We start from the raw sequence: 27161 nt of genomic DNA, 5'->3' as shown, positions 1-27161 counted from the left end.
CATTGGGGAGGTGGGTTGGCCTACGAATGAGGTAAATAGAGCAAATGTCGAAACTGCTAGGTTTTTCAATCAAGGCCTAGTCAATCACATATTGACGGGCAAAGGAACGCATTTAAGACCTAAAGTGCCACCTATATGGTTTTGTATATTTTTGGTTTGTTCGATGAGGGTCAAAAGAGTGTTTCGCCTAGTAACTTCAAAAGGCGTTGGGGAATTTTCACATTTGACAAGCAGGTGAAGTATGAACTAGACCTTGGTTTAGGAGGTGGACAATTACAAAGCGTTAAGGATGTTAAGTATATCTTCCTCTTAAATGGTGCATTGCAAACCCCTCTATTAATCCAACGAATAGGCATGCCCGAGGCCATTTTGCACTTTGCTTGAGTCAGTAGGTTTGTGTAGTGGAATTGGGAAAATGAATAGCTTGTCATATGCATTCAACAATCTATATCAATTTGGCTACCTCAAAGATAAAAATACATGCTACTTTAATGGGCTTGGGATAGTTACAAATCAAGATCCTTGTGTTGAGAGTTGCAAGTTTCCCATTGTTGTTTCCTAAGCTACTCCATCCATATCTACTAGAGTATCAACTATAGTCATTAAATTATATTCTTAGTAGGTATTACTACAATTTTTTAATGTATCACTTGAGATAATTCTCTTAGGTTGATCATTAAGTGGTACATTATAATTAATACCATGTAGGACATTATTGATCATGTTTTAGCTCTATAAGGTTGTAACTTGCTCAATTACTCTATAATTATGAAATTCTCTTTATCAACATTATTAGTCATTTACTTTAACAAAAAGAGACTAAAATTTGTGTAACAAGCAAATTTTACAATAATATGTGTTTCTGTCGCCATATTGAATAATAGAATTGAAGTGATATATTTCATACAAAATCTCCCAAAATTGTAATTAAGTGTAAAACATAGTACACTTGTCCACATTAAGGTGTTAAAAGCCTAAATTACAAGGTGCAAAAACAATCAATCCAATGAGATGTGCTATTAATACTCCAACAGTCCAATTAGCTTTTTAGTTTTGTTATCAAATTAAAGGCAATCAACTAGTTAATCAAAAGTTGCAGGGAATCATATAGACATTTTGTATCAAATCTCAATATTACATAATTAGTAAATGATATTTATGTGATTTATGTTAGTTAAACATTTGAGATTCGTCTCATTAAATATTTTCATAGTATTATATATTGTATATTATATATTATATATACTTACTTCTGCCTTTTATTTTTAGATTTTTTCATTATTCAAAACTAAAGACGGTTATATTAGTGGATAACAAATATCTAAGAGGATTCCTTCCTCAGTTTCATCGTCTAGAGATTTGTTTTCAAAATATACGTAACGGATATTTAAAGACAAATAAATATAATTGTTTATTATTGTTGATTATGTATAAAAGCCAAAAACAAACCGTCCTGCTAATGCATTATATCGCTAATTTAGCAATTATATTCACATTTACATTTTGGGTTGATCAAATCTTTGCAAAATCCTCGAGCACTATTATCAAAATGATTAGATTTGCATCTTAAATCACAGCAAACGTTACTACAATCTTTGCCACATTTTCCATCAGTTTCAAGACATCTATCGCCATATGTGCCATGACAACTGCACAACCATTATCAACATGAATTATACAAGTATTATGTGTAAAGCAATGAGATCATTGTCTTACTTTCATATTACAAACAATTAGAAAGTAAAAGATAAAAATGTATTTTTTCAATTAAATTATTTAATATAGAAAAATAATATGACGACTAGCTACTCTAGGTATAATACCATTATTTTTTTCATTTTTCAATAATTGAGTTATTTGTAATTTTGGATGATATTTGAATTATTAGACATCCTATATGGTTTATATATATTTTTTGGAACGGGATCTATTTACCTATATAGTATATATTCATTGTTCATATGCCAAAATTTCTTGGCTAAGGAAAAAACTAAGAGATACGCTTAATAAAAAAAATTAAAAAAATTAAAAAAAATATATGATCGATCCATGATTGATGCCAAAATAGCTTAATTTTAAAAAATGAATATATATACCTATTGCAATCAGTAGCACAAGAGAGATAGAAATACACTTTTTTTTGAAGGTGTATTCATCGTTACTTAGCTATTGAAATTAAAGCTTAATAGCAATTGATTGGAAACAAATTTGGTGGAATAATGGAAGATAAATAATATTACAATATTTGATGGAAGATACCTCTGATTTGGTTCGAATTTATATGGTCCTGGACGACACAAAGTTTGTTGATTAGAAAAGATTATGAAAATCAACATTGATTTCCTATTTATCTCCATATTAAGAAATTGGAAAATTTTGAGAATCCGCATTGATATTCTATTTGATATTTAAAGTGTTAAGAAATTATAGATTTTGACAATCCACAGTTCTACACTGATCTCCTATTTACATTGATATAGAAGATTTGAACAATCACAATGATTTTAAAAGAAAATATGGAATTTTCATAGGCACTTATCACATTGGAGTATTTATTATAAGTTCTCAAATATATCATGTATCTATTACGGAGTATACTAGATAATTTCCAAGTCATGCTTAGTTTTAAAATCAATGGTAAATAGGAGGTCTTGTGTCATGTCCGGTTATTTAAATTGCTCCATAATTTCTTTTGATAAATTAATTTATAGCATAAAAAATATACGAAGTAATAAACATAGAATATTACATGAAATTAATTTAATATTCTTTGTTTTTAATGTATAACAATATCTATATTATCTTAATATAGGGAGGGGTAAAATTATAATTTGTTCGACAAAGATTTGCAGAATAGGAATATTGTTTTGTTTTTTTTTTTTAGGAAAGAACTAGTTTAGTCTTGTGCGTTACACAGATTAAAAAAAATATTATTTGTTTAAAATAGTTGTCAATATTATTATTATTCGAAAAAGAATAATTATAATCTCATTAATTAATTTTGAAAGGAGTATTTTCTTGGAACTTAGGAAGAATTCTTTTGAAAAAAAATAGAGAAAAAACAAATAATAATGTCAAAAATAGTTTTGGCGGGAAAAAATTTCATAATGTTAATTGAGATGAACACTACAAGAGGGGGGGTGAATTGTAGTTAAGTTCCTAATTACTAATTTTGCAAATATAAAACATGACAGAATAGGAACTAGCAAAGCACACAGGATTTTACGAGGAAACCTTCTAGTGCCCAACTAGAAGTAAAACCTCGACCCTACCTTAGGGATTTCAAACACAAATATCTCCACTATAATAGGGCAAACACCAAGTTACAACCTATTATAATTAAGCCTCTACTCACAAGTTACTGAATAAACTTGCTACAGAACAACACCTTGTTCTACCCAGTTTGAGTCCCACACTCAAACTCACTCGTACTCCCAAAGTACAAATCTTCCCCTTCTCACTAGAAGCTCTCTCACTGTATGCAATAATAAAAATACTCTCTCACCCAAATAACCCCAACCAATTACAAGTACACACACCTAGTATATGATAGGCAAGCTATGCATGAAACCCGAAACTAATATGACAATGTGAAAAGCTTGGCAAACTTACACGATTGTAGCTCTGTAAATTCTTCACGCATAAAACTCACAAAAACCTAAACTCCTATAATTCTCTACTATTTATACAAGTATTACTTGTATAGAAAGTAGGTTTTCATAAAGATAAATAAGTAAAACTTAATTTATCTTAAAACACGGTTTTTAAGTAAATCTTTTGAAGAAAATCTTTTCAGAAAATAAGATAGAAATATTGAGTTAAAAAGCATAATATCTTTTTAACAAACTGATTTTAAAAGATAAATATTTAAAGAAAATCTTTTTCTATTTCTATCTTTTATCTTTTCCGATTTTAATTTATTTGCCAAGCAATTGTCATGCTTCTAATAAATTTCATGCATATCCTACTTAACATATTTAACAATGAATCTAGAAGATAAAATATTAACTAAAACATTGCTGCGCTACGCTCTTGTTCTGGTAGGTTTACTTGGGCTCCACGCTTACTAAGTTCCTCCAAAGACCTTAGTCAGCAATCTTCAAGTTCCTGTAAAGAAACGTTCCTGTAAAGGAACGTTCCTGTGAGGGAACTTAGCTCCTGTTAGGGAACTCTTCTTTTATATTGAATAACTTTCTTGATAAAGAACTCCTTCAAGTCTTCTCAGCTTCAGTTACTTCTTCCATCTCCAAGATCAATTTCACCTAGGCTAAACAAACACTTGAAAAGTCTTTATGATATTAGTTTGCTGTAACTTAAGTTCCTCATCATCAAAACCTTTAAACATCTAACACATAAGAAATTGACAAATGTTATTTAATGATGTCAGCATGTTTTGTTTTAGTAATAGTTAATAAATACGGAGTAGATAGGAATATTGTTTATCTAATGTTCTCTTTCATGAATTTGAAATAAAAAAGAATAACAATGACATTCGTTGCAATTTAGACTTTTTGTGATTATTGTTTGTAAATAAAATCAACTTAGTTTTTAGGAATCACTTTGCATCTATTATTTGGTAATGAAATTGTAAATAAATTGTTCGATCTTTTATAACAAAAAATTGAAAATACACAAGTATATAAACTCTTTTATATATAAGGGATGGCTTAAAGCTCGGATTATAAAAGAAAAACTGAACCATTGATGTCAATGGATGATGACAATCCTGCAACCTCTATCACATTGCAGCTTCAACATGAAGATATGAAGCGCAAATTGAGAAGTTTAGTTGAGACAAAAGTTCTGATAAACAGACTATGGTATTGATCGACCATGAGATATTAATTAATTTTTGTGGTGTTGTAGGAACTCTAAACTAAAGGGTTAAAAAAAGCAGTAAAAAAAACTCTCAAAAACAATACGGAGTAAATTGCAGGGTAAATTTTTTTTTTTGATTCATATGAGCCACAAGGGCGGGGGAAATTCCAGCATATGCTGGGGGCAAGGATCGATCCCGTAACCTCGAGGTTACGAGATGGGAGTGCTACCATCAAGCCAACTCCACATCCTTAAATTGCAGGGTAAATTGTGTAACCAAATCCTTAACCTATTTATCACATGCGCATAAAAATTTTGTGAGGCACTTAAAATTGGAAGCACGAGTTTAAAGCTTCATTGACTTCCATCCCTTTTTAACTTCGACTAGATTGGACTTCTTTATTCTAATGAGTGTATATTACTATTAAGTGTATAATGTAGGTTGATATCTATCTATAGTTTAAAAGCAACAAACTTTGCGCGCACAATTCCAAATGGGAAACTAAATAACTAATAACATTCCCAAATTGTCATTAGTGCGGATTGAACCTCTAATCTCATAGTTAGAAAGTACTATTATTTTCGTTGGAACAAAGTTAGCTCATCTGGGTTATTGGAAACTATTGACTATCTTAAATTCTTCATATGATGAACTCACCTGCTCCTCCATAATTAAAAAAATAAAATAAAATAATCTGCAGCACGGGAACACAATGTTGTGCTCGACTGCTTGCATAGTAAGCTCATATCATTTGCAATTGACAAATTCCACTCACACTTTATGTCAGTTCGTTATAAATAATATGAAACGGAAGTAATACTACCTCCGTTACAGGCTATGTGCAACGATTTGACATAAAGTAGAGAGAAAAAATGTCTAATCATTCATTTTTTTTTTTAAAATAAAATTGATTCATAAATAAGTCATACGACATCTACAAAGAGATTAAGATCTAACAAATACATAATAATTGAATCAAATAAAAACATTATGTAAGCAAAGCTACGATCGTTGTTGCAAATCGTCATTTATTCATACCCTCTTTCATATCGCTGTGATTTACAGCCTTTTTCGGCGAGGGGGTCTATCGATTTGTTGTAGCCGTGCAGAAAATTTCCGTCTGATTCGTTCGATTGTTGTCGAAATATTAATCTCTTTTTCAATCCCGCACAAAATTTTACCCATGAAACAACTTTATAGCAATCCATGAAATTAAAAGCAAATCCTCCCTCAAAAGAGAGAAGAAAAACCCGGTCTTTCGAAGGAGCCAAATCCTCCTAAAGAGGAAGAAAAACCCTGTCTTTCGAGGGAGAAATATTCCTCCTAGAAGAGGAAGAATTATTATAAACCTAAAGCAAGAGAAAAGACACAAAAGAAACAACGATTGGGGCTTTCCACCGGTAAATCCGATGGAAGCCCCTTCAAAATTCAACAATGGAGGCTAGGGTTTTAGAGAGAGAAGAGAGGAAAATTATAATTGTCTAATCATTCATCATTGGTAGTATATATCTCCATCTCCCTCACAACAAAAAGAAAAGAGTAATACAAGTAATTAAAAAAAAAAAAAAAATCCTCAGCGCGGGAACACAATGATGTGCTTGCGTAGTAAGCTCATCCTATCCCCATTTTCTCTCAGGACTTTCATCGAACACCTTCCGTACTACAAACCCAACTCCTTCAAATTCACTGCAAACACTCGCAAATCTCTAATTACTGCAACAGCAATCAATTCTTCCCACTTTGAAACCCTAAATTCTCATCAAAAGAACCAGATTTCTCTATATGTTGATACCCTTCTTGAATGGAATCAGGTCCCTTTTCTCCCTCTTTCTTCTTCAATGTTCAATGTGTTGCTGAATTAGTATTAATTTGTTTGTTTCTGTAATTGAATTGTGTTTTATTTTTTATTACAGAAGATGAATTTAACTGCTGTTACAGTGAGGAGTGAAGTAATGGAAAGGCACATTGAAGATTCACTCGCAATTCTTCCGCCTATGAATGAGTCTTACACTTCACATTGTGGTTCTTCGTGTGAAAGTTTGAGTCTTGTTGATGTTGGCACTGGTGCCGGGCTTCCGGGTTTGATCTTAGCCATTGCTTGCCCAGGTATTTGTTAATTTCACTTACAATTATAAATTGTTCTGAGAATTGTGGAAATTGATGAGAACTTTCTAACTTTAGAGACGTTAGTGCACACTTAATTGGTGCAAGTAATGCTACGAACGGAGTAATGTAGCCGCCTAGCCGGCAAACCCGAATACATGATTTGAATTTTAATCAAGGCGTATTGCATATGGTCATTATGTTGTATATATAAAGGATTAGATTATAAGCTCATTGTTTTCAGAGTGATTTTGTCCTAGTTGGACTCTCAGTTGCATCTTTGAAGCATTTTATGCTATGCAAAGTATTAAGTAGTTGAATACTTTGGTTGTGTTAGTATGAGTCTATGAGTAGCTACTATTAGAATTTTATAAACTTTAAGTTTTCATATATTGGTAGAAAACTGTGTCATAGTTTTGTAAGTTTAATCCTGATAGTCAAACTATAGAATCACCTGAGTTCTGACATAATAATCGATGGGTTATAGAATCACTAGTGTTGGGTTTTGATTAGTCACCTTTGTGTTTTGTCGTATTAGATTTTGATTTTGTAGTGTTACTTATGTATAGGTTGGAAGGTTACACTTCTAGAATCAATGAACAAGCGTTGCTTATTCTTGGAGCATGCAATTAATGTTACTGGTGTGTCCAACGTGAAAGTTATTCGTGACAGGGCTGAGGTATTTCTTTCGTAATTTCTTAGTGTTCTTTGAAAGATATGGGCATGTGTGATTGATTGATTTACTTCTTTATTTGTACACTAAATATTCTTGGTTATAGGGCAGAATTTCGGACACACATTGGAGTTCAGAGAATCATTCGATATAGCCGTTGCTAGGGCTGTTGCAGAACTGAGAGTTCTAGGTGCTGATTAGGCTCTTTATTATAGCTGTTTATTACAACTGTGAAGCTCTTTATATCTTCTCACGCAATGTTTTGATTTTCTTTTATTGGTCAGCTGAGTATTGTATTCCTTTGGTTCGCATGGGTGGTCTGTTCGTAGCTGCAAAGGGTCATGACCCTCAGGTATCCAATGTTTCTTTTGCTTATATAGCCCTACTATTAATATTTTTGTTAGTTAATCCTTTTCATAATATAGTGTGCTACTCTTGACTCAGGCAATAGCTCCTTTCTCTAGGATAGGGAAGTGAGCTATGTATATAACTATGATCACAAAGTTTTCTAAAATAATCTCCATGTAAAAGGACTGCAACATTTAATGCTTTTGTTGAGTATGTTAGCATGTGACTGTTACTGCTGTTATCACATACCAAACAAAATGAAAAAGGAAGTATATATCCAAAGCTGGTAACCTTAAGATAAAACTATCCATTAAAGCCAATTATCAAAATTACTTCTCAGGAGTTATAGATGTTATGAACACTAAAATTTCAGATAGATGACTGGCTTTACTGAATATAGATGAGAAGGTTTTAATCATTGTGGAAGCAAAAGAAAATCTGCATCTATATTACAGTAGTATGTAGGCAGGAAAACCTTGCTACATAGCAAGTAAGATTCTGATTTTTTTTATTTTATGGTATTATGGTCAATAGCACTCACAAAAAATGGAGTTAATGGCTTGAAGTTACTGTTACTTTTCACGTGCTATGATTATGTTTGAACTGCCATGCTCTTTGTGGAACTTTGTAATTTGTTGCTTTGTATTACATAAAAAGCAATATAAAACAAAACATGGTGAAAAACAAAGCCTGTTTATTATGAAAAATGAATACTTGTAAATTTCCTGGCTTTGCAATTATGTCTGTTATACTGTTCAAGTATTTTTAATTTGTTTTCTACTCTAACTGGTTGTTATAAACAAACAATAATAAAAAAAATACTGCATATAAAGCTGGATGGTGGAATTTGTTGAGTGAGGGGAAGCCTTGTGCTTTATTCAATCAGAAGTTCACAACATGCTGGGGTACGAACTCTAAAATGCATAATATGAAGCTGTCTTGCACCTAAGAAAGAATTGTGTCAATTGAGCTTTTTTTCAACTGATGTTAAAATGGAACTACTCAACTACCCACTGTGTTGAGCCTTAAATTGACTTGATAAGAGCTGAGACTAATCTCTTTTGACCCCTGCACATTACCGAGCTAGGATTAATAATAGTGGGAATCATTTATTTAATGAACTGTACTGAACCAGCTGTTTAAGAGTAGCAGTGGCCACAGGGTGTCACCGTGTGTCTGTGTCACCTTGTATCTGTGTCAGCTGGTTTCTTAAGGTTAACTGATCTAACTTACAATGAAAATCAGGGGTTGAAGGAAAAAAAAAAAAAAAAAAGAAGAGTGGCTCTATATTCAACATTATAGTTGAAGACTTGAAGTAACTTATCAGATTTTTATCTTTCATTTCTGTAATTTACATTTTGTCTTTATTTTTTTATAGGGCCTCAAGATTTGATTGCCAATAAATTGTGCATCCCTTCCCTTTGAGCCGATATTATTGTATAGTTTTTTTGCACTGTGTAGTACTAGACAGTTTGAACTGTAGTACTATCCCACATTGGACATCCCCCCTACGTTTATTTGGCTTTTTGGGATGATTTCATCTGTAAATGTTCAGCTTCTTAACTACAAAATATTTGAGTGATAAAGAACTAAATGGTTATTAATTTAGCTCCTGCCCAATCTTGCTGACTTCCTGTAGCCGTTTGGACAAATTGCTGGACCAAATTTTCTCCTTTTCAGCTGGCCCTTATACTATTCAATAAATGCTGCATATATAAGTACATAACTGACTAATGTAGCATCTAATTGTGAATAACTGAATATGAATGTTTAGATTTGATACAGCACACATAAGACTTTTTAATGAAAAAATAATTGTATTAGCCTTGTCGATTGTTAATGAATTTAAATCATAGTTATCTTACAATGAAGCTGATGCAATTGCCAATGCAGCAGTACTCTATCTCAAAGCTTCAAATGTTTGTTATGTTACTATCATTAGAATACTACCTATCCTGAGCACAAAACTAATTGGGGCTTCAACTTTAGTTTATAAATAAACATATGCAAAATATCGACTATATGATTTATGTCAGCTAGGTGTGAGTAGAGCTAACAAACGCTGCTAGAGGCTTAACTAATACTCCTCAACAAAAGCATATTTTAGAAATGCTCACACCTATGTTCGTCTACTATATGTCCTTGGTTAGTGACTTATTGTTTGAGCAGCAATATATCTACTTTTCAATGTCTCTACTTCCCAGTCAACCAATTTCCCTGTCAAGTTGCTTTTCTGTGTTAATTTGCTCTTGCTTATCTATTCTTCCTGTCGCCATAGATACAAATACGTCAAATAGCTTTATCCATTTAATATCCTTTTATAAGCAGTGATTTGATGACATACCATTAGATTCTAGAAGGATTTTGTTTTTGCTCTTATGCTGTTGTCTTAGGTTGCAGCCGTCTCAGCTGTGCTAAGATTTTTTTTTTATTTTTTAACTTTACCTACTTAATTTAAATTAAACTTTAATATATAAATATCTTTAGAATTATTAATCAACTGTAGTTGAAATTTGACTTTCCATTCCAAACATAAATCACTTTTCAAAACCGCTGTCCTGCTCCCAAGTGGTAAGGAATTTTAAATTATGATAGATGTGTATACTAGGTTACTCTGGCCATTGCAAAGTGGGCGATGTTTGACTTTTGATAGATTTATATTTTGTAAGGGGATGTTTATATATAGACGAGAGTTTTGAATGGATGACAAGTGTGAAGTTTGTGTTCCTAATACCTCCCCCCTCTCCTCTTTCCCAAGGAAAGGGACAAGATAACATACATCAAGAAAGCAAAATTCTATGCTGTTACATATTCTGCAATCTGATCCATGATTTTGTCCTTCGTGTTTTGGGGGCAGTTATGGCTGCACTCCTTTCAGCATGACAGTTGTATAAGTATGACATGCCATAGCCATACAATGAGCTCATGCCAAAAAAAAAAGTCCCTTTTCAAATGTCCTTTTAGCTCATATACTTTGCTTCAACAGAATACATTGATTACTGCATGCTTGTTTTTGTAGTATTCCTAATCATCAACTGATTGTAACATTTGCTATTTCTGAACAGGTGGAAGTTAGAAATGCTGAAAGAGCAATAAATTTATTGGGTGCTACTCTTTTGCATCAGCATTTAGGTATGCTTTCGAGGAACTTATCTTGTCTTTGTAGTATTGTTGCTTATCATTATTCATTCTTACTAAAAAAAATACAGTATAATCATTGCTATAATAATGTTTTATATAATATATAATAAAAGGTGTTACTATTTATTGATTCGAGAACTTTGTTCATCTGCACTTTTATGATCATCACCACAGTTCTATTGCTATAATACAGACCATAAGTAAATCTTATTGATTCAGACAAACTAATATAGGATTAAGTTTACCGATTTTGACAAACTTAGTCCTGTTATAAAAGGAGCAATTTAGCTCAGTTTGATTAAGCCTTCTTATATGTCTTTGATTTAACTTGCTTAAGGTTGCCTTTTAAGTCCTCTTAAAGATATACTTTATATAATGCTAATGAGTATAACTCGAGTTATTTATGTCAAAAATGGGGGATTACAACATTCCCTCTTATTATGCAAGAGTAGGCTGTTGTTTTGGCTAACATCCAACTCGTGCTTTACTTCATCAGGTTTTACTGATTTTATTCTTTGTTTCCCGCCTATGTTTGATGAAGAACATATGGTGATTCCTCTAATCCTCTTTGACCCTAAAAATGGCGTACATTGTAATATTGTATATTTGGACTAACATCAACATTATTCCAAGGTAGGGTGGCTGGAAATATGCAGTCTTGCCTTATTATAATAAGTGGCACTGTAATAAAGGTTAAGACGCTCCGAGGTTAGGCAATAGTGTTAATACAAAGTGCATAGGAATGCCTCACCAATATCGCCTCACCTAAGAGTTTGTTTCCATGCGACTCTTGATTGATATGCAACAATTGTTGCTCCTACATAGCAATTCAAGCTGATGAGTAAAGAATCTTTGTCTCCTTTAAAACTTGTCATACATCAACTTGAAAATTGTAAGCTTGGTTGGAAAATCTTAAAGTTCTCACAGTGCAATTAATAAATAGTGTTCAATTAGTTGGTTTTTAAAAGTTTTGGTATCGAGGTTAAATTTAAAACTTGAAATTAAAATTACAAACTCCATTTAAGGGGCACAAATAGCTTCCAACTGTTGGAGTATGCTCACTAGTTGACTAGAACTCAGATTTGTTGGGTTATGTGAATGCATGTTTTTACGTTGATGTCGTTTTAACTGATAAAGCCAGAAGAATAATAATTATTAAAAAAAAAAAGAACACTAATACATACGTCACGGTGGTTTAGATATCATGCCATGTATTACCTTGATGATTGTCTCATTTTTCCGCGTTTATTGAGATGAGAACATCTGTCTATAGATACTATGTTTGCTATTATATTTAAAGCAGATGCACATTGCTTATGTGTAAACAACTTTTTTGCTTTTTAATTAATAAATGAAGTGAGCAAATGACAATTTATTTTTTTGCTATTCAGTGGAATCACATGGCCCTTTTGGACAGCGAACTGCTATCATATGTTTCAAAGACCGTCCTACCTCTAGAAAGTATCCCCGCTCTCCAGGTACACCAGCAAAAATGCCCTTATGAGTGATCCAGATGAATGACTTCTAATCTTCTATTTGTTTCTACTATAGTCTGGCAACTTGCCTCTGTATTGCATCTTGGAGATTTATCATACATACTAATGTAGCCTGATAATATACAGTCTTTGCGCTATACAAAGATGTTGGCAAGAATCAATGTATCACAAACTTGAATACCTGAAATAGGCTTGGTTTGATTTGGTATTTGAAAATCTATAATGTTGCAATCCACATACAATCCGTGTCTCTTTCCCTCTTCTTTAGCTGCTTGTTAAAGTTCTGTTAAGCAAATTAGATAGTGAACATTTTGGAGTAATTTATTTCAACAATTTCAAGTTTTCAACCATAATGCACAATGTAACATAACTTAAAAGCTGGAGCAAGAGCTGCTTTTATTATCTCTTTGAACTCTTTGCAATGTTGCAAGTCATGTGTGACTTGATTGTCTTTTTCTACTTCTTCCTTCTTAACTAAACATTGGGTTCTGGTAGGCCAGTGAGGTTTTGTTTATCTGGTGAAAGATAAATTCATTTGTTGATGAAATAGTGTCTAGCAACATCTCAAGTAGCACCATTTTGTATGGAATACAGTCTTGTGATCTCTTTCAGAATGTCTGATAATAAAATTTTATTGAGAGAATTAGAAGTTGAGGATTCTGCTCTCGGGTTTTATAAGATAGCATATAATATTTTTGATGTCAAATTTTGATCGTCTATTTCTCACAATATATTGGTTGATTCTATTTTTAAGGAAATAAACATGAAAGTACTATAAAATAATCACATAGTACAATAAAACTTGTGAAATGGTTTTAATCAAAAGGGTTTAATTTTGAAAGTTTGACCTTCACAACATGCAAGTGTCAGAGTGTTATTTTTCTTGATAAATTAGGGAATACAATTCAGAGAAGGGTTCCCTAATTTTATATAGTACCTTTTTGGAAAAACAAAATCTACATAATAATTTAATTGGAAATCTGTCAGTAGGAATGTAGGAACCATACAGAAAGTGCTTGGACTTCACGTTTTTTTCAGTGTAGAGCATTATATTGATTGCATTAGAGGGCTGATGTGAAGTGCTTCTCAGCCTGTGCAATTAATATCTGCAATTTGCTAATGCATCTGCCGTCTAAAGCAAACTTAGCACTATGATCAGCATAATATTGTTAATCATTGAGTAACTTTTCTGTTTTTGTGCTGAAACAATTGGCCAACATGCTTTTTGTCTAGATCTTTGAACACTATACAATAATACAGAACTTTGTAGATTTGTTATAAAGTTTGTTTACATTTTTTAATTTTCTATAATCCCCGACTGTTAGAGGAGTCTTTTTTATTAGCAGTGGTTTGCAAGTGCTTAGAAGTGCTCAAGGGACCATATCATTTTTAAGGCTTGATTGCTAAAGTGATTCATTTTTTTTTTGTTGGGGAAGGGTAGGGGGTGTGCATTTGGTTGCTTCCCTAATATTTTGCTGGTTGACTTTACTCTGGTTGTTGTAGCCGATGAGTGTGGTTAAACTGGTTATGTGTCCGAACTATGTCTGGGACTTCAAAATAACAACTTTAGTTGTGGCTGTTTGAGTTCTAGCTACTTAAGGTGCTCCCATGAAGGGGGTAAAGTAAATTGATGAATTACACTGTTAATGGTACTAGTAAATGTGACCCAAGTTTTATTTTTGGAAAACAGTCAGAAGTGAATTTGTAGAAGATGACCTATGAGTACCAGACACCCACCTGCTAAGAAAGGTGTCCCTTAGAATGGTTTTGCAAGCAAAACATCATATTCATAGACTGATCTTATCTTTCAACCTTCATAGACTGATCTTATCTTTCAACCTTCCTAGCTGAGATCTGACCTGTCCTAATCTTCTGCTCATCTCCGATAATTGTGAGAGTCAGGTCTACATATGTTTATGGAATATTGGTTGCTTTTTTGTGAATTGCATAAATGATGTCCAAACTTGTAAATTTTAGGTGTATTGCTGTAGGTAGATGCATTTTCCATTTTTTAAGTTCTAATTGGTCGGAAAATGTAGAAAATGTTGATACAGATTGAATGAATTGCTTCTGGAGACATTGGCCAAGTGAACACATTTTTTCATGTTTTGCTTGAGAATCCTTTTTGTTGTTTCCGCTTCATATGTATACTTTTGTAACTATAATATATTAATAGGTAATAATTTTAATGCTTTGGTCAGTCAAGATGAACACAATTATGTTCTGTAAACTTTGTATGTTCAATGTCGCACCTGAATCTGCTAGTATGATAAACTGTTAGCCACCAATATAAAGAAAAAAGTTTTGTTTTTCCTGAAACTCAAGTTTTTAGCCTGTAGTTCATTAAGCAAGGACCAAATTAGCAAACATTAAGCTTTAGGGGCTGCCTGGAATGGGTGTAATCAATCAATCAATCAATCAATCAAAGCCTTAATCCCAAAAGTGGGGTCGGCTAACATGAACCAAATTTGATTATTCCGTGTAGTCATCAACATAAATCTTTCTCCTCCATCCCTTACGATCCAAAACTTCATCCTCACGTAAATCCATGCACTTCATATCCTTCCTCACTCCTTCCAACCAAGTCATCTTTGGTCTCCCTCTTCCTCGTTTAATCCCTCCATGGTCCCACTCTTCCACTCTTCGCACCGGTGCACCCTCGGGTCTCCGTCTTACATGTCCAAACCAACGCAGACGATTTTCCCTTAGTTTATCTACAATGCCCGCCACACCTACTTTCTTGCGAATAACCTCATTTCTGATTCTATCTCTTAAAGTGTTTCCACACATCCACCTTAACATGCGCATTTCCGTAACCTCCATCTTTTTAATATGCTCTTTCTTAGAAGCCCAACATTCTGTACCATAGAGCAACACTGGTCGTATGGCAGTCCTGTAGAATTTTCCCTTCAACTTTAAGGGAATGCTGCGGTCGCATAACACTCCCGTGGCCGCTCTCCATTTAAGCCACCCTGACTTAATCCTGTGGGTCACGTCTTGATCAATGTCACCATTCTTCTGGATGATCGACCCTAGGTACTTAAAACATTCACTCATGGTCAAATCCTTTCCATCCAAACTCACCACTTCATTGCGTGTCCCCCTCTGAGTGCCAAAACGACATACCAAATATTCAGTCTTACTCCGACTTAGCTTAAACCCTCTAGATTCCAACCTTTGCCTCCATTGCTCCAACTTGACATTAACCCCATCCTTAGTCTCATCCACCAAAACGATATCATCTGCGAACAGCATACACCATGGAACCTCATCTTGAATTGGTCTAGTTAATTCATCTAGAACCGTTGCAAAAAGAAAAGGGCTTAATGCAGACCCTTGATGCAATCCGATTGTAATAGGGAAATCTTTTGTCAACCCTCCGCATGTCCTCACATTTGTTGACACATCCCGATACATATCCTTAACTAGGTCTACATACCTTCGTGGGATACCTTTCTTCAACATTGCCCACCAAAGTATCTCTCTTGGCACCTTGTCATATGCCTTCTCTAAATCAATAAAGACCATATGAAGATCTTTCTTCTTTACCCTATAAAACTCCATCATTTGTCTTATCAAATGGATTGCCTCCATAGTAGATCTCCCAGGCATAAAACCAAATTGGTTATCTGAAATGCTTGTGCATGCCCTCAACCTTTGTTCAATCACCCTTTCCCACAACTTCATAGTATGGCTCATAAGCTTAATTCCTCGATAGTTAGAACAATCTTGAGCGTCTCCTTTGTTTTTATAAACCGGGACCAAGGTGCTCTTCCTCCAATCTTGTGGGATCCTTGTAGCCGTCCATATCTTGTTGAAAAGGTTTGTTAACCAATCAATACCAATCTTACCCAAACACCTCCACACCTCTATCGGTACCCCATCAGGGCCAACCGCCTTCTTAGGTTTCATCTTCCTCAGTGCAATCTCCACCTCTACTCTCCTAATCCTTCGCACATACTCCATGTTGATTTCTTCATCACTCATAGAGGTATCTCCTATCACAACTCCATTACTTCCATTAAATAATTCATCGAAGTACCCCTTCCACCTGTCCTTGATGCCCTCCTCTTGCACTAGGACCATTTGGTTCTTATCTTTGACACACTTCACCATGCCAATATCCTTCCTTGCCTCTTGTCTTCTCTTTGCCATCTTATAAATGATCCTTTCTCCCTCCTTGGAATCAAGCTTTTCATAAACCTCCTGATATGTCTTTTCTTTTGCTTGGCGAACAGCTGCCTTTGCCTTGCTCTTAGCCTCCTTATACGCTGCAAAGGTTTCATCACTCCTACATTTTCCTAAGGCTTGAATTGTTTTTAGTATGGGAGGGGAAAAAATACACCAGTAAAATTTCTGGAATTGTTTTTAGTATGGATCAAGGGTAATTAATTAGTGGGGTAATCTATTTCCTTAAAAAGGGGGTTAATAAGTACTCACCTCCCCCCTAGGGTAACAATCTCCCCTGTAAAAAAAATACTCTCCACTGTTATATTGTACCTTCCTTCTCCCCTGCTCATGCTATCTCCTTCACCTCCATATCACTCCGCCCAATTGAAGCTGTTGGCCGCCATTATTGCCACCCGATGGAAGCTGCGAGCCGCCACCATAGCTCATCAATTCTGGCGAATTACGAACAAGTGTCATGAATTGAGCCATTGGTTGAAGAGATAGTCGAACAAAAGGTTAGGGCTTTTGATCTTTCAAGTGAGGCGATGCTTGTGGTGGTCTCAAATTTATCATCGACATGATGGTTGCCGTCGTCCGTCGATTGCCATGAAGTGGTTGTCTTTACCCCAGGATACTTGCCAAACCTTAGAAAATGAAATATTACTCTCTAAATCAAAACTCAAGCAGAATCTACCCCACTAGATATTACCCCCTATTAATTTATGGAATTCCAGGCATGCCCTTGTAGAATTTCTTATCCTGTAAATATTATATTATTTATCTAAGTGACATCACATTTGACCTGACTCCAGGGCATTTATGTCATATCATGGTTTAATGTTGATCTGTTTTAGTGCTTGTTTTTTCTTCTCCCCTTTCCTCTTTGTTTGGAATTGTTAAAACCTATAGACTGATAATTACCCTGTTTAGGAACATTGGAGATGTGCAATATTGGAAATTTGCAATATTATCTTAAATTTATGCATCAAACACTAAAGTGCTCATTGCCAATCTGCAATTTGTTGAACTTAAATTTATAACTAGCTGGGAGATACTTTGCTATCTGGTACTAGATTTTTAGGCATAGATGATGAATCAATTCGATACCAACACCTGCCATACTCGAATATCACAATCTAAACTACCACTATAGACAAGATAATTAGACGATGGCATGCTATTATGAGGGTAGTAAGCATCAGCTGCTGCAGTCAAGCACTTGACTGGACCCTGGTGTCCTTCCAGTACTGCCAGGCAAACATAGCTTCCTTCAACCCTTCTCCAAACTCGTACAGTTTTATCAGCTGAACCACTGAAAATCAAGTCATCAACGGTGGCCAAGCACAATATGGCTTTGGTATGGCCCCTTAGTGCTCCTAAAAGTTCCATGCTATCATCATCACAACTCTTTTCCCACACTAATATTGATCTATCACACGCCCCTGAGTACAGCAACAGCCCATCAGGACTAAGTGCTAAGGCGTTTATTCCTGAAATGTGCTTCTCCAGCGTGTTGACCAGAGTATGCTTCTTGTCTCCTGGGAGTTTCTTCCATACTTTGATTTTCTTATCTGCTGATCCCGTGTAAACATATCCATCATAGGACACTGCGATTGCATTTATTGCATCATCATGTGCATTCGTAACTGACTCCAAACATTTGAAGTCAGATGTTTGCCAGATTTTTAGTGTTCTGTCCCATGAAACAGAATAGAGCAGGGACTGGTCTTGCGATAAAGCTATCCCAGAGACAGTGTCAACATGATGTACCCATGTACATTTCTTATGTCTACGAATCTCAACTTGGTTGTTTGGGTTTAGAAGTTTCTTAGTACGATCACCAAGTGTGGGTAGGGTAGCGACTTTTTCATATTTTATGTTCTTAAATGGTTCCTGGGCTTTTATCTTCCATATCCGGATTTTGCAATCTTGATGTGCACTGAAGAGCTGGTTAGCTAAAACAACCAGAGACTTCACTGCAGTTTTTCCAACTGCCACCACGTTATCAGCTAGGCTCTCTTCATCAGCTTCATAGCTGAAGGGGTTGCGTTTCCATACTCGAATTTCATTGTCGGAGGAACCGGTGTAGAGATATTTTCCAGCCAAAGTAAGAGAGAATATGTAGGAGGTATGTCCTGTGAGAGTGGTTATGCACTGGCTTAAGGCGCTGGAAAGATGGTTTAGTTGATTGGGATGCACTGTAAGGCCTGGAACTCTTGGGAGGCTTGGGAGTGAAGAGAAGGAAGCTGACCTTGTATCATAGTGGTCATGCTCAGAATCTTCATTCGAGAAAGAACTTGAATGAGATGTTGAAGTCTGCATTTTATTGCAGAAAGAAGGGATTAAGGAAAAGATTGAGAGCAAAGATGGGATGAGTTTGTGGAACTAATAGCTGAATGTGAGAATATTGAATGAATGAATGAATGAATGTGAGAAAGATGAATGATTGAATAGGTTATGATTATTTAGAAATGCATAAAAAAAATTGAATATCTGTTGATGGTAAAGAGTGGAGAGAATAGATATCCTGATAGAGGGTATGCCTTATATAGAGGTAGCAATTCTTTGGGTAGAGGGGTCACGGAATTACTAGTTTTTGACGTAGACTGTTGATTTTGATTAAGTAGTTAACACCAAACTTAAAAGTTAAACCCATCTCTAGTAGTAGATTTATACGTCCATTTTTTAAAATATTAGTTACAAAACTTTCCTAAATATCCTTACACATGGCAGTAATTAATTTTTTATGCTAGTGTATAAAAAATCATTTAAAATATCGTTTTTCTTATGTGGATGATTAACTATCTTAATTAATTACCATCTTAAGGAGTGGTATGAAATCAAAAACTCGTTTACATTTTTTGTCTTTATCGCTCTCACTTACTCCCGGAAAAAAAATTAAAAAAAAATAATATCAATCTTCTTATTGGGAGTAGAAAAAGGCATCCTCCACTATTTTAGTTATACAAATACGCAGTTGTATATTTCTACTTGCCAGTGTTTTAATAGTTTTTCCAAATACTTTAAACCTTTAAGCAGATTATCCATATTGTTAAATTGTAATTGTCTGATCTATGCCTGCTAATCAGTTTTTGTTTTTATGCTGTGCTTTCATTGGATGATTGGTTGGCACAATATTTTAGTTGCTAAACAAAGATTATGACCTTGGTAATTGGATAGAAATTCGACACTTTGTTTGGAGTAGTTGAAACCAATGGTTATTGAAGGAATCTAATCTTTAGTTTAGTCAGATGTATTCTTTTATCTTTTTGTGTAATCTAATTTTATTACTCTGTATAAGACTTGGTTTGATAGTTTATATCTATTCAGATACGAGTATATCTTTGTGTGGTATGACTTTTTATTTTTTCGTGGTTTGACTTTTTTAATATATACTTGAATATACATTTTTTATTATATTTGCCATTTGTATAAAATATGGTCAGGAAACCAATAGCCAATAGGCATCTTCTGATATTATAAGGCCGAGTTCAGATTAATTTCCTTAAAGTTTGTGAATGGATTTTTTTTTTTAATGGAGTACAATGAGCATCAAAATCGATGTCACATTGTTGATATTTGATAAATCCCTTAGGCTACTAGAGGAGCCTTTAGGCGTTCTGGAGTACCCTAAACCTTGGCATTTCCATTAATTCAGGAATTGCTAACTGATGGGTTATACTGTAATTCTATACTATTCATTCTTCCATGCTTGTCTACCACACTCGTAGTGCCATGAACATGATTATCCTATTTGTATTGTTTTTAGGCAAAGTCTCGTGTGAGATTGTCTCATTCGCATTTGCGGTCTACTAGCTAGGCTTGTATCTGTAATGTTGTGCGATTTTGCAAGGGTAGTATGCTATTTAAGTTTGGTATAACAGCTTAACCTTTCAGTATATGTTTGATTTATGCATTTCTATCACCACTTCGATAGAGAAAATGACCCAACCAGCAATGGAAATTAGTGAAGAAAGGAGTAGAGTTCATAACAGAGTTAATATTAGTATAGACGTTCAAAATGGTTTTTTTATTTTTTTATTTTTTATTTTTTATTTTTTTATTTGTTATGATTACCCATAATTCTATTGTCTTTCATTACTGCTTACCTAAGAAGTCATTAGTGCTACTTCCTATTTTTTGGGTTAACTTTTAAAGCTTCATTATAAGTTAATGTGCTCGTATGTAGATGGTAATTTGTTACATAAAGTTACGGCCTATTATTTGAATTTATATTAGTAGGTCCCTTTTTTAATATTTTGGTGTAGAAGGTAATCTTTTTTTAACACTAAAAACCCTTAGGAGTTGACCTTTTCTATGGTGCTTTGACAGAATAGTTAGTCCTCTCAGCACTAACCATTAGGGTAATGTGGCCAGTAGCCAGTTTTGTATTGTTAGATTTTTCTAATCAAGACACATGACATGAAATCAAGCAGCTAATATTCTGCATTTGTTAAGGAGAAAAAGGAAGGGGTTTCATGGATGCCATGATGGCAAAGTGATGCTTTTTAAAAAAATTTGTCCTAGCTATTATTAAGGCGTTCTTGGAAATAAGTTATTGAAATAACCGTCTGCGGTCCTAATTGCTCCTCTTTTCTTTTTGCTTGTTTATCCTCTTTACTAGTCTAAAACACATAGATGATAATTAGTGAGCTTGGAGATGTTATTTTGAAATAGAATGTAGTTTAGTCTTCCCCTATAAACTCTTTGCAAGTCATTTTAAGATGACCATAAAAATCTAATGGTTGAAAAAAGGTTATGAAATGTAAATAGAGTCCTAGATGAGCTAGATCATTTATAATTATTGAGTTTTATTGGTCATTTGTAAAATAACTATCATCAAAGAAGTTGATAAAATTTAAGTATTAGCCTGTTTCTTAATTCAATTTTTAACCATTGACATGACTTAAATGCCCCTAGAGAATGTATCATTTTGTCCAATATCAAAGAGTTATAAGTACTCTGTATGCCATTTTTCCATCCCACCCCACATGTCTAAGCCATGCCTACCTTCTTTAGGAACCTTGAATCCAGAAGGACAAAAAAAGGGAATCTTTACAATGTCATTGGTTGTATCTTATATGCCACTCAATTTTTAACCAATGTATCTTTTCTTGATTATATTAACATGGCTACTTGTGAATTGTATCATTCCCTGTAACAGTGATGGCTATTCTTGTTGTTTTCTCTGGTTTATGTTTATCAGTGATTAGTTTTAGTTGAACAAATGATTTAGAAATTGATTGTATTTAGTGGTTAGAAAGTGCGCCAAAAATAGCAAATAATTTAACTAAGATCTGTTCTACTTATATACATACTATTAGAAAATTAGACTAGGCCGAAAGCAGCAGCCTTTGTCACTTATGATGGTCGGTAAAAATTCAATTGGCTACCTTAATTTGATATCAAATTTTCATATTTCTTTGTTTTATTTTGGTAACTGCTGTTTTGTGTTTGGTTGTTCATAAAGTTAACCTTTTTAAGTAATTATATTGTGTTTTCTTCTGTCCTAATTCAGAGCAAATAGACTATATGAAGGTAGTGGTCCAAACAGCAGCTTTTCTTAAGCTTTATATTCCCTTTCTTTAATCCGCATTTTAAATTTGTTTGCTTACATTCTAAACTGTTACTTTAAGATGGAAGATGCAATGTGTTATTGTTACACCTTCCAAGATCCTGGCATTTGGACTAATAAATAATTTTTTCCAGGATTGCCTTGCTTATCAGTCAGCATGACAACATGAATCATCATAATACATTAATACTCTCACATTATGTATAGATTGTTGCTAAAGTTAAAAAGGTGACAACTTTTCTATTTATCCTAAATGACATAAGTGACTATTAATTCCGGACAAAGAGATTTGTTTTAGTTTTTGATTCTTCCTTGAGGATGGTTTTCATTTATTGTGAAGTAAATGCTTTGGATCAGTAAAAGTGTATAACCATATTGCACGTCTTATACTTTTTTAGAGCTATTTGATCACATTCACGCTTTTGATTTGGTGGAAGTCTCTTTCTTGAATAGTTTCTTTTAAAATAAGATGTTTATAGTTTGGCATCAACGCGACAATGCCCTTAGATTAGGCTTTAAGACCCCTAGATGGAAATTCGAATCGACCCATGTGCAAATGTGCAATGTAGATTCATAGACCTATTTTTTCATGGTCTTTTTGTTTCATCCTTTAATTCTATTTTTCACAAGATAACTGTTTTTTTGCTAATTTCTTACATTTGGTGAGAGTACCATCATCTTGACCTCACTTGATTAAGTTTCGGTTGGTTTTGGCCGTTGGAAAGTGATCAAATATCAACCGTTGAGGAGTCTTTGAGCTGGTACAATTGGTTTCGAAGTCTGACATCTGTACCACTCAAAATAGCATGGTAGGAAACACCTAACCTGAAAGTCTAATGTCCACAACTAGAGAAATGAATTCTGATGCTGCATCTAAAATCCTTTCTGTTATGTTAATGGTAACATTGCTGTTGCATGTTCTTTTGGTTCATTATTTTCCTGCAAGAAATCGGAAGATTTTCAGGAAATACATGTGTGGAATTTCACATCGCACTCTTAAGCCCACGAGGGCCATGACTATTATCAGCTTGATTTGGTTGCAGCTTTCTGCTGTACTGCTGTTAATTGTTTCAGACTGACAGCCATGTTTTTGTATAATGTTAGTGTAGATCACAGTGAAAATGTTTGCCATTAGATCTTGTTTAACTGTTTATCTTCGATTCAGAACAAGGGGTGATATATGAGTTGACCTTTGTTCAGCATCGTGCAACTTGTTACACTTGCATGTTAGCTCGAGCTGAGTTTCTGAATTTTTCAGAGTTCAGACTCAGAATATCAAGTTTAACTTATCTACTCAACTTGACCTTGAAAATTGTGACAAGTTTATACTCTTCTATATGTTAGAACTTTCCTATGACTCAGATTTGGCCAATGCTTTGAAGTAGTCCTGCTTGGCTCATGAACTTCTCAGGTTGAGTTTTAAGTAGTTCGCAACCCTGCTAAGCTCATTACCAGTTTACAACCCCATGTTAAGGGAAGGCTTCTAGAGTCTGATTGGAAACGTAGCCAAATATCTTGCTGATAATCCATCCCTTTCGCTTTATTATTGGTTACTTGTCGTCGTGCAACATACAAAATACATCTGGTAGATTGACATTAGTGACAGGTAAATCACCTTATTATAGCCTGAATCACGTATTGTAATTTAAGGAAACTTGAAAGCAGCCCTCTTTTTACTGATGTCTTTCCTTTTTTACCCTTTCTTTTATCCCATACAAGCATTACAGAAAGTGGATGTTGAAGTGCTGTTAACTTCTGATGGAACATTTTTGCTTCAGCTTACCATTGTCGTGCCCTGGTTGTCACTAGAAAGCCAATTTTAGACAAACTGTGTACGTGTGCGCGTGTGCTTGTTCGTGTACTCCATACGTAATGAATTGACCATGAATCTTTTATATCTGCTGGTATTCTTTAATGCTACTTGTATTATCTTGTTTAAGATCTTTGTATGGAGATTTTTTATCTGGGACCCTGAAACTCATTTCATGGGAAAGGAAAGCAGGCAACTTGGTTTTAATTAAACATTAGTAGCCCAATTAGTTGTTAGCTCTCTTATTATATGGGTGTATTAAGATGATGGAAATGATTAAAGTGTCAAGGATCTGACATATCGACGTGATTACGTGAACCAGGTAGTAAGTTAAGAATTTAATCTCCTTAAAGATGCAACATAATGATTAATTTGCCAATGTTAACTCAGTTTTGTATACCCTAGTTCAATCTGCATTTCTCATGTTTTATGTATATTTTTTATGTTAAACATCAAATATGTTAGCTGTTTATGAGTAGAATTTTCCGACTCAAATGCTAAGTATAATGTCTTGATGTTAAATACTCCGTACATATCACATATGTATGCTAGGCTGTGTTACTTGTGTATCATTTGGTAAATAGTACATGGAAATAACACACTTTACTTGCTTCTCTAAGCTTTTATGGGAAGAATTCCTTTTCATTGTTGCTTGCATATGGAACCTCCTAACATGTTCTGGACAGCTTTTGTTGGAGGTACTCTTCTATTTTCAATTTTTATTAATAAGGTTTTTTTTTTTTTTTTTTTTTAAAAAAAAAATAATGATTAGAAGGTGTTCCTTCCATTTCAAAATTCTTCACAAAAGTTTGTCTTTTACAATATTCATATGCTACCTCCATTTTCGAAATTTATTCCTTTAATTTCACGTTAATGGTAGCAGTTTAAACTTTTATTTTATGTTTTAGAATTTTAATTTTTATATGATGTTTATGATTAGGAGTCTATAGTTACAAATATTAATGGTCAAACTTATATACTGACGAGTATTTCAATCAAGTTGTCGCAAATACTCTGAAATGAACGGAATACCTAGCCAGGGCAATAATGTGTATAGGGTAGGAGTAGGTGTTGAATTCATTGATGAATGAAGATAAAAAAAATGGGAATCGCTCCATGTGCTAACTCAATCATGATTTGATTTCTTAACACAATTGTTGAAACTTCTTTTCAGTTTATAAGTTGTATGTTTGTGTATATTTGGCCAAGTTTCAACTTTCTTGAGATGGTGTTTCATTTCTTCTTTCACCTGAATTCTGGAAATAAAATCTTACGATTAATGTCATCTTGCCACGTCTCAAACCTCTTCCAATCATCTTGCAACAAACCTAATTATTAAGATCATCTTACTTTTGTGTAGATTTTTTCTCCTTTTTGTTTAGATTCTTTTGAATGTCCATGAAAGGTGTATGTTCTTTACTATAGTATTAAGTTTTCCAAAGTAATTCCTCTCCCTTTGGTCTTTGTTTTCAAAACCCAAAATGTATTTCCAAATATTGCACATATAAGTACGATTTAGGATGTTCAAGAAAAGTTATACAATTTTTAAACTAATATGGACAAGCATTTATCGGTTTTTGATTGATTTACCGGTTGCATAAATCATGCATTTCTTACCATAAATTGTATTAATCGGCAAAAATAAATTAATTAAATTTCAAAGAGCTATAAAAAATTCGAATAAGTTTAATCCATAACTATGATAGAGTTCATATTATTGGTTTACACAAATTTAAATAAATTTTGATCAAATTGTTTTTAACTCAAATTTAGTGTAATATTTGTAGGGACGTTATAAATGTAATATTTCCCTTCAAATTGATTGTTGATTTGTTAGTGTTGCTTTTATTAAAGGTACTTTGGTGATTTGGTCTTTTTACTTAGAGCTAATCATCTAATAACTCATTAATACCTTTTTTTTTTTTTTTTTGGGGGTTTGATTAGGAGATTAGTGAATCTTTTGTAAAGTCGCAAACATTGATGATTACAGACATTGAACATGTATAACTTGTGACAATTTTTTTTGTTAAAGTAGTAATACATAAATTGATTTAGATTATTGTATGATTGCCAATGAAATTATTGTAATATTTAATGAAGGGGTATACGTGTCAAATTCAATTCATGAAAGTACTTTTTTTTTCTCTCTTTTAAATATTGAAAACTCATAAAATTTTGGATAGTTGATGATTGTAAATTGACTCTCTATATAGGCGTATCATGATTTGTTTGTTACAAGTGTTCAGAATCTTCTGATAATGGATGTATACTTGTATTCATTCAAATTTGTGTATAACATTCAAAAGATAATAATTGAATCTAGTTTTTATGTAATGAATGATTTTAAGGTACATGGTGACTAATGCATATTGGCATATTGCTAATATTACTAAGAGTGTCTTTTTTAATAATGTTTGAACTTAGGTATGTCATCCATTTGATCATACCATGATAGTTGATGATTGTAAATTGACTCTCTATATAGGCGTACCATGATTTGTTTGTTACAAGTGTTCAGAATCTTCTGATAATGGATGTATACTTGTATTCATTCAAATTTGTGTATAACATTCAAAAGATAATAATTGAATCTAGTTTTTATGTAATGAATGTTTTTAAGGTTCATGGTGACTAATGCATATTGCTAATATTACTAAGTTACGAGTGTCTTTTTTAATAATGTTTGAACTTAGGTATGCCATCCATTTGATCATATCATGAAAGCTTTATTGTGTATATGTGACTATGAACTCTAATATTTCTAGGATTTGAAAAAAAAAAAAAAAAAAAAGAAAAAAAAGAAAAAAAGGAAAGATGTATATGTGCTAAAATGTAGATTGATTATTATAATGATTAATCATCATGGAAAATATGTTGTAAGCTAGATAGCCCGATATCACAATATTTGTACTACATAACGTGTTACATAAATTGAGAGTATTGATTATTTAAGGCAACTCGTGTAAGATGTATGATGATTAAAGAGTTATATATGTTTTTTTTTTCCCTCTATTTTTTCTTTTTTT

General features: G+C 33.5%; 2 protein-coding genes across 2 annotated transcripts; one reads left to right on the top strand and one right to left on the bottom strand.

The window, feature by feature from the left end:
* Nucleotides 1–6379: 6379 nt before the first annotated feature.
* Nucleotides 6380–12862, top strand: LOC145589326 (uncharacterized). Its single transcript, XM_081645856.1, has 7 exons — nt 6380–6630; nt 6733–6925; nt 7492–7601; nt 7707–7785; nt 7880–7947; nt 11009–11075; nt 12476–12862. Exons 1-7 carry the CDS (start codon nt 6409–6411, stop codon nt 12586–12588), a joined length of 852 nt encoding a protein of 283 aa, XP_081501982.1. The 5' UTR covers nt 6380–6408; the 3' UTR covers nt 12589–12862.
* Nucleotides 12863–17637: 4775 nt separating this feature from the next.
* On the bottom strand, nt 17638–19072 carry LOC145589318 (protein JINGUBANG-like). Its single transcript, XM_081645844.1, has one exon. The coding sequence runs from the start codon at nt 19070–19072 to the stop codon at nt 17846–17848; it is 1227 nt and encodes a 408-aa protein (XP_081501970.1). The 3' UTR covers nt 17638–17845.
* Between the last annotated feature and the right edge of the window lie 8089 nt (nt 19073–27161).

The sequence above is a fragment of the Chenopodium album genome, chromosome 2 (assembly GCF_948465745.1).
Source record: "Chenopodium album chromosome 2, dcCheAlbu1.1, whole genome shotgun sequence".
Lineage (NCBI taxonomy): Eukaryota > Viridiplantae > Streptophyta > Magnoliopsida > Caryophyllales > Amaranthaceae > Chenopodium > Chenopodium album.
The sequence above is the reverse complement of the archived record's forward strand: the minus strand, read 5'-3'. Positions and strand labels throughout refer to the sequence as shown.

Bases quoted from the DNA above. Each gene is read 5' to 3' on its own strand.
- LOC145589326 (XM_081645856.1), top strand. From the start codon at position 6,409: ATGATGTGCTTGCGTAGTAAGCTCATCCTATCCCCATTTTCTCTCAGG. The intron at 7,786-7,879 runs GTGCTGATTAGG...TTTATTGGTCAG, and splicing joins TGCAGAACTGAGAGTTCTAG to CTGAGTATTGTATTCCTTTG. The intron at 7,948-11,008 runs GTATCCAATGTT...ATTTCTGAACAG, and splicing joins CAAAGGGTCATGACCCTCAG to GTGGAAGTTAGAAATGCTGA.
- LOC145589318 (XM_081645844.1), bottom strand. From the start codon at position 19,072: ATGCAGACTTCAACATCTCATTCAAGTTCTTTCTCGAATGAAGATTCT.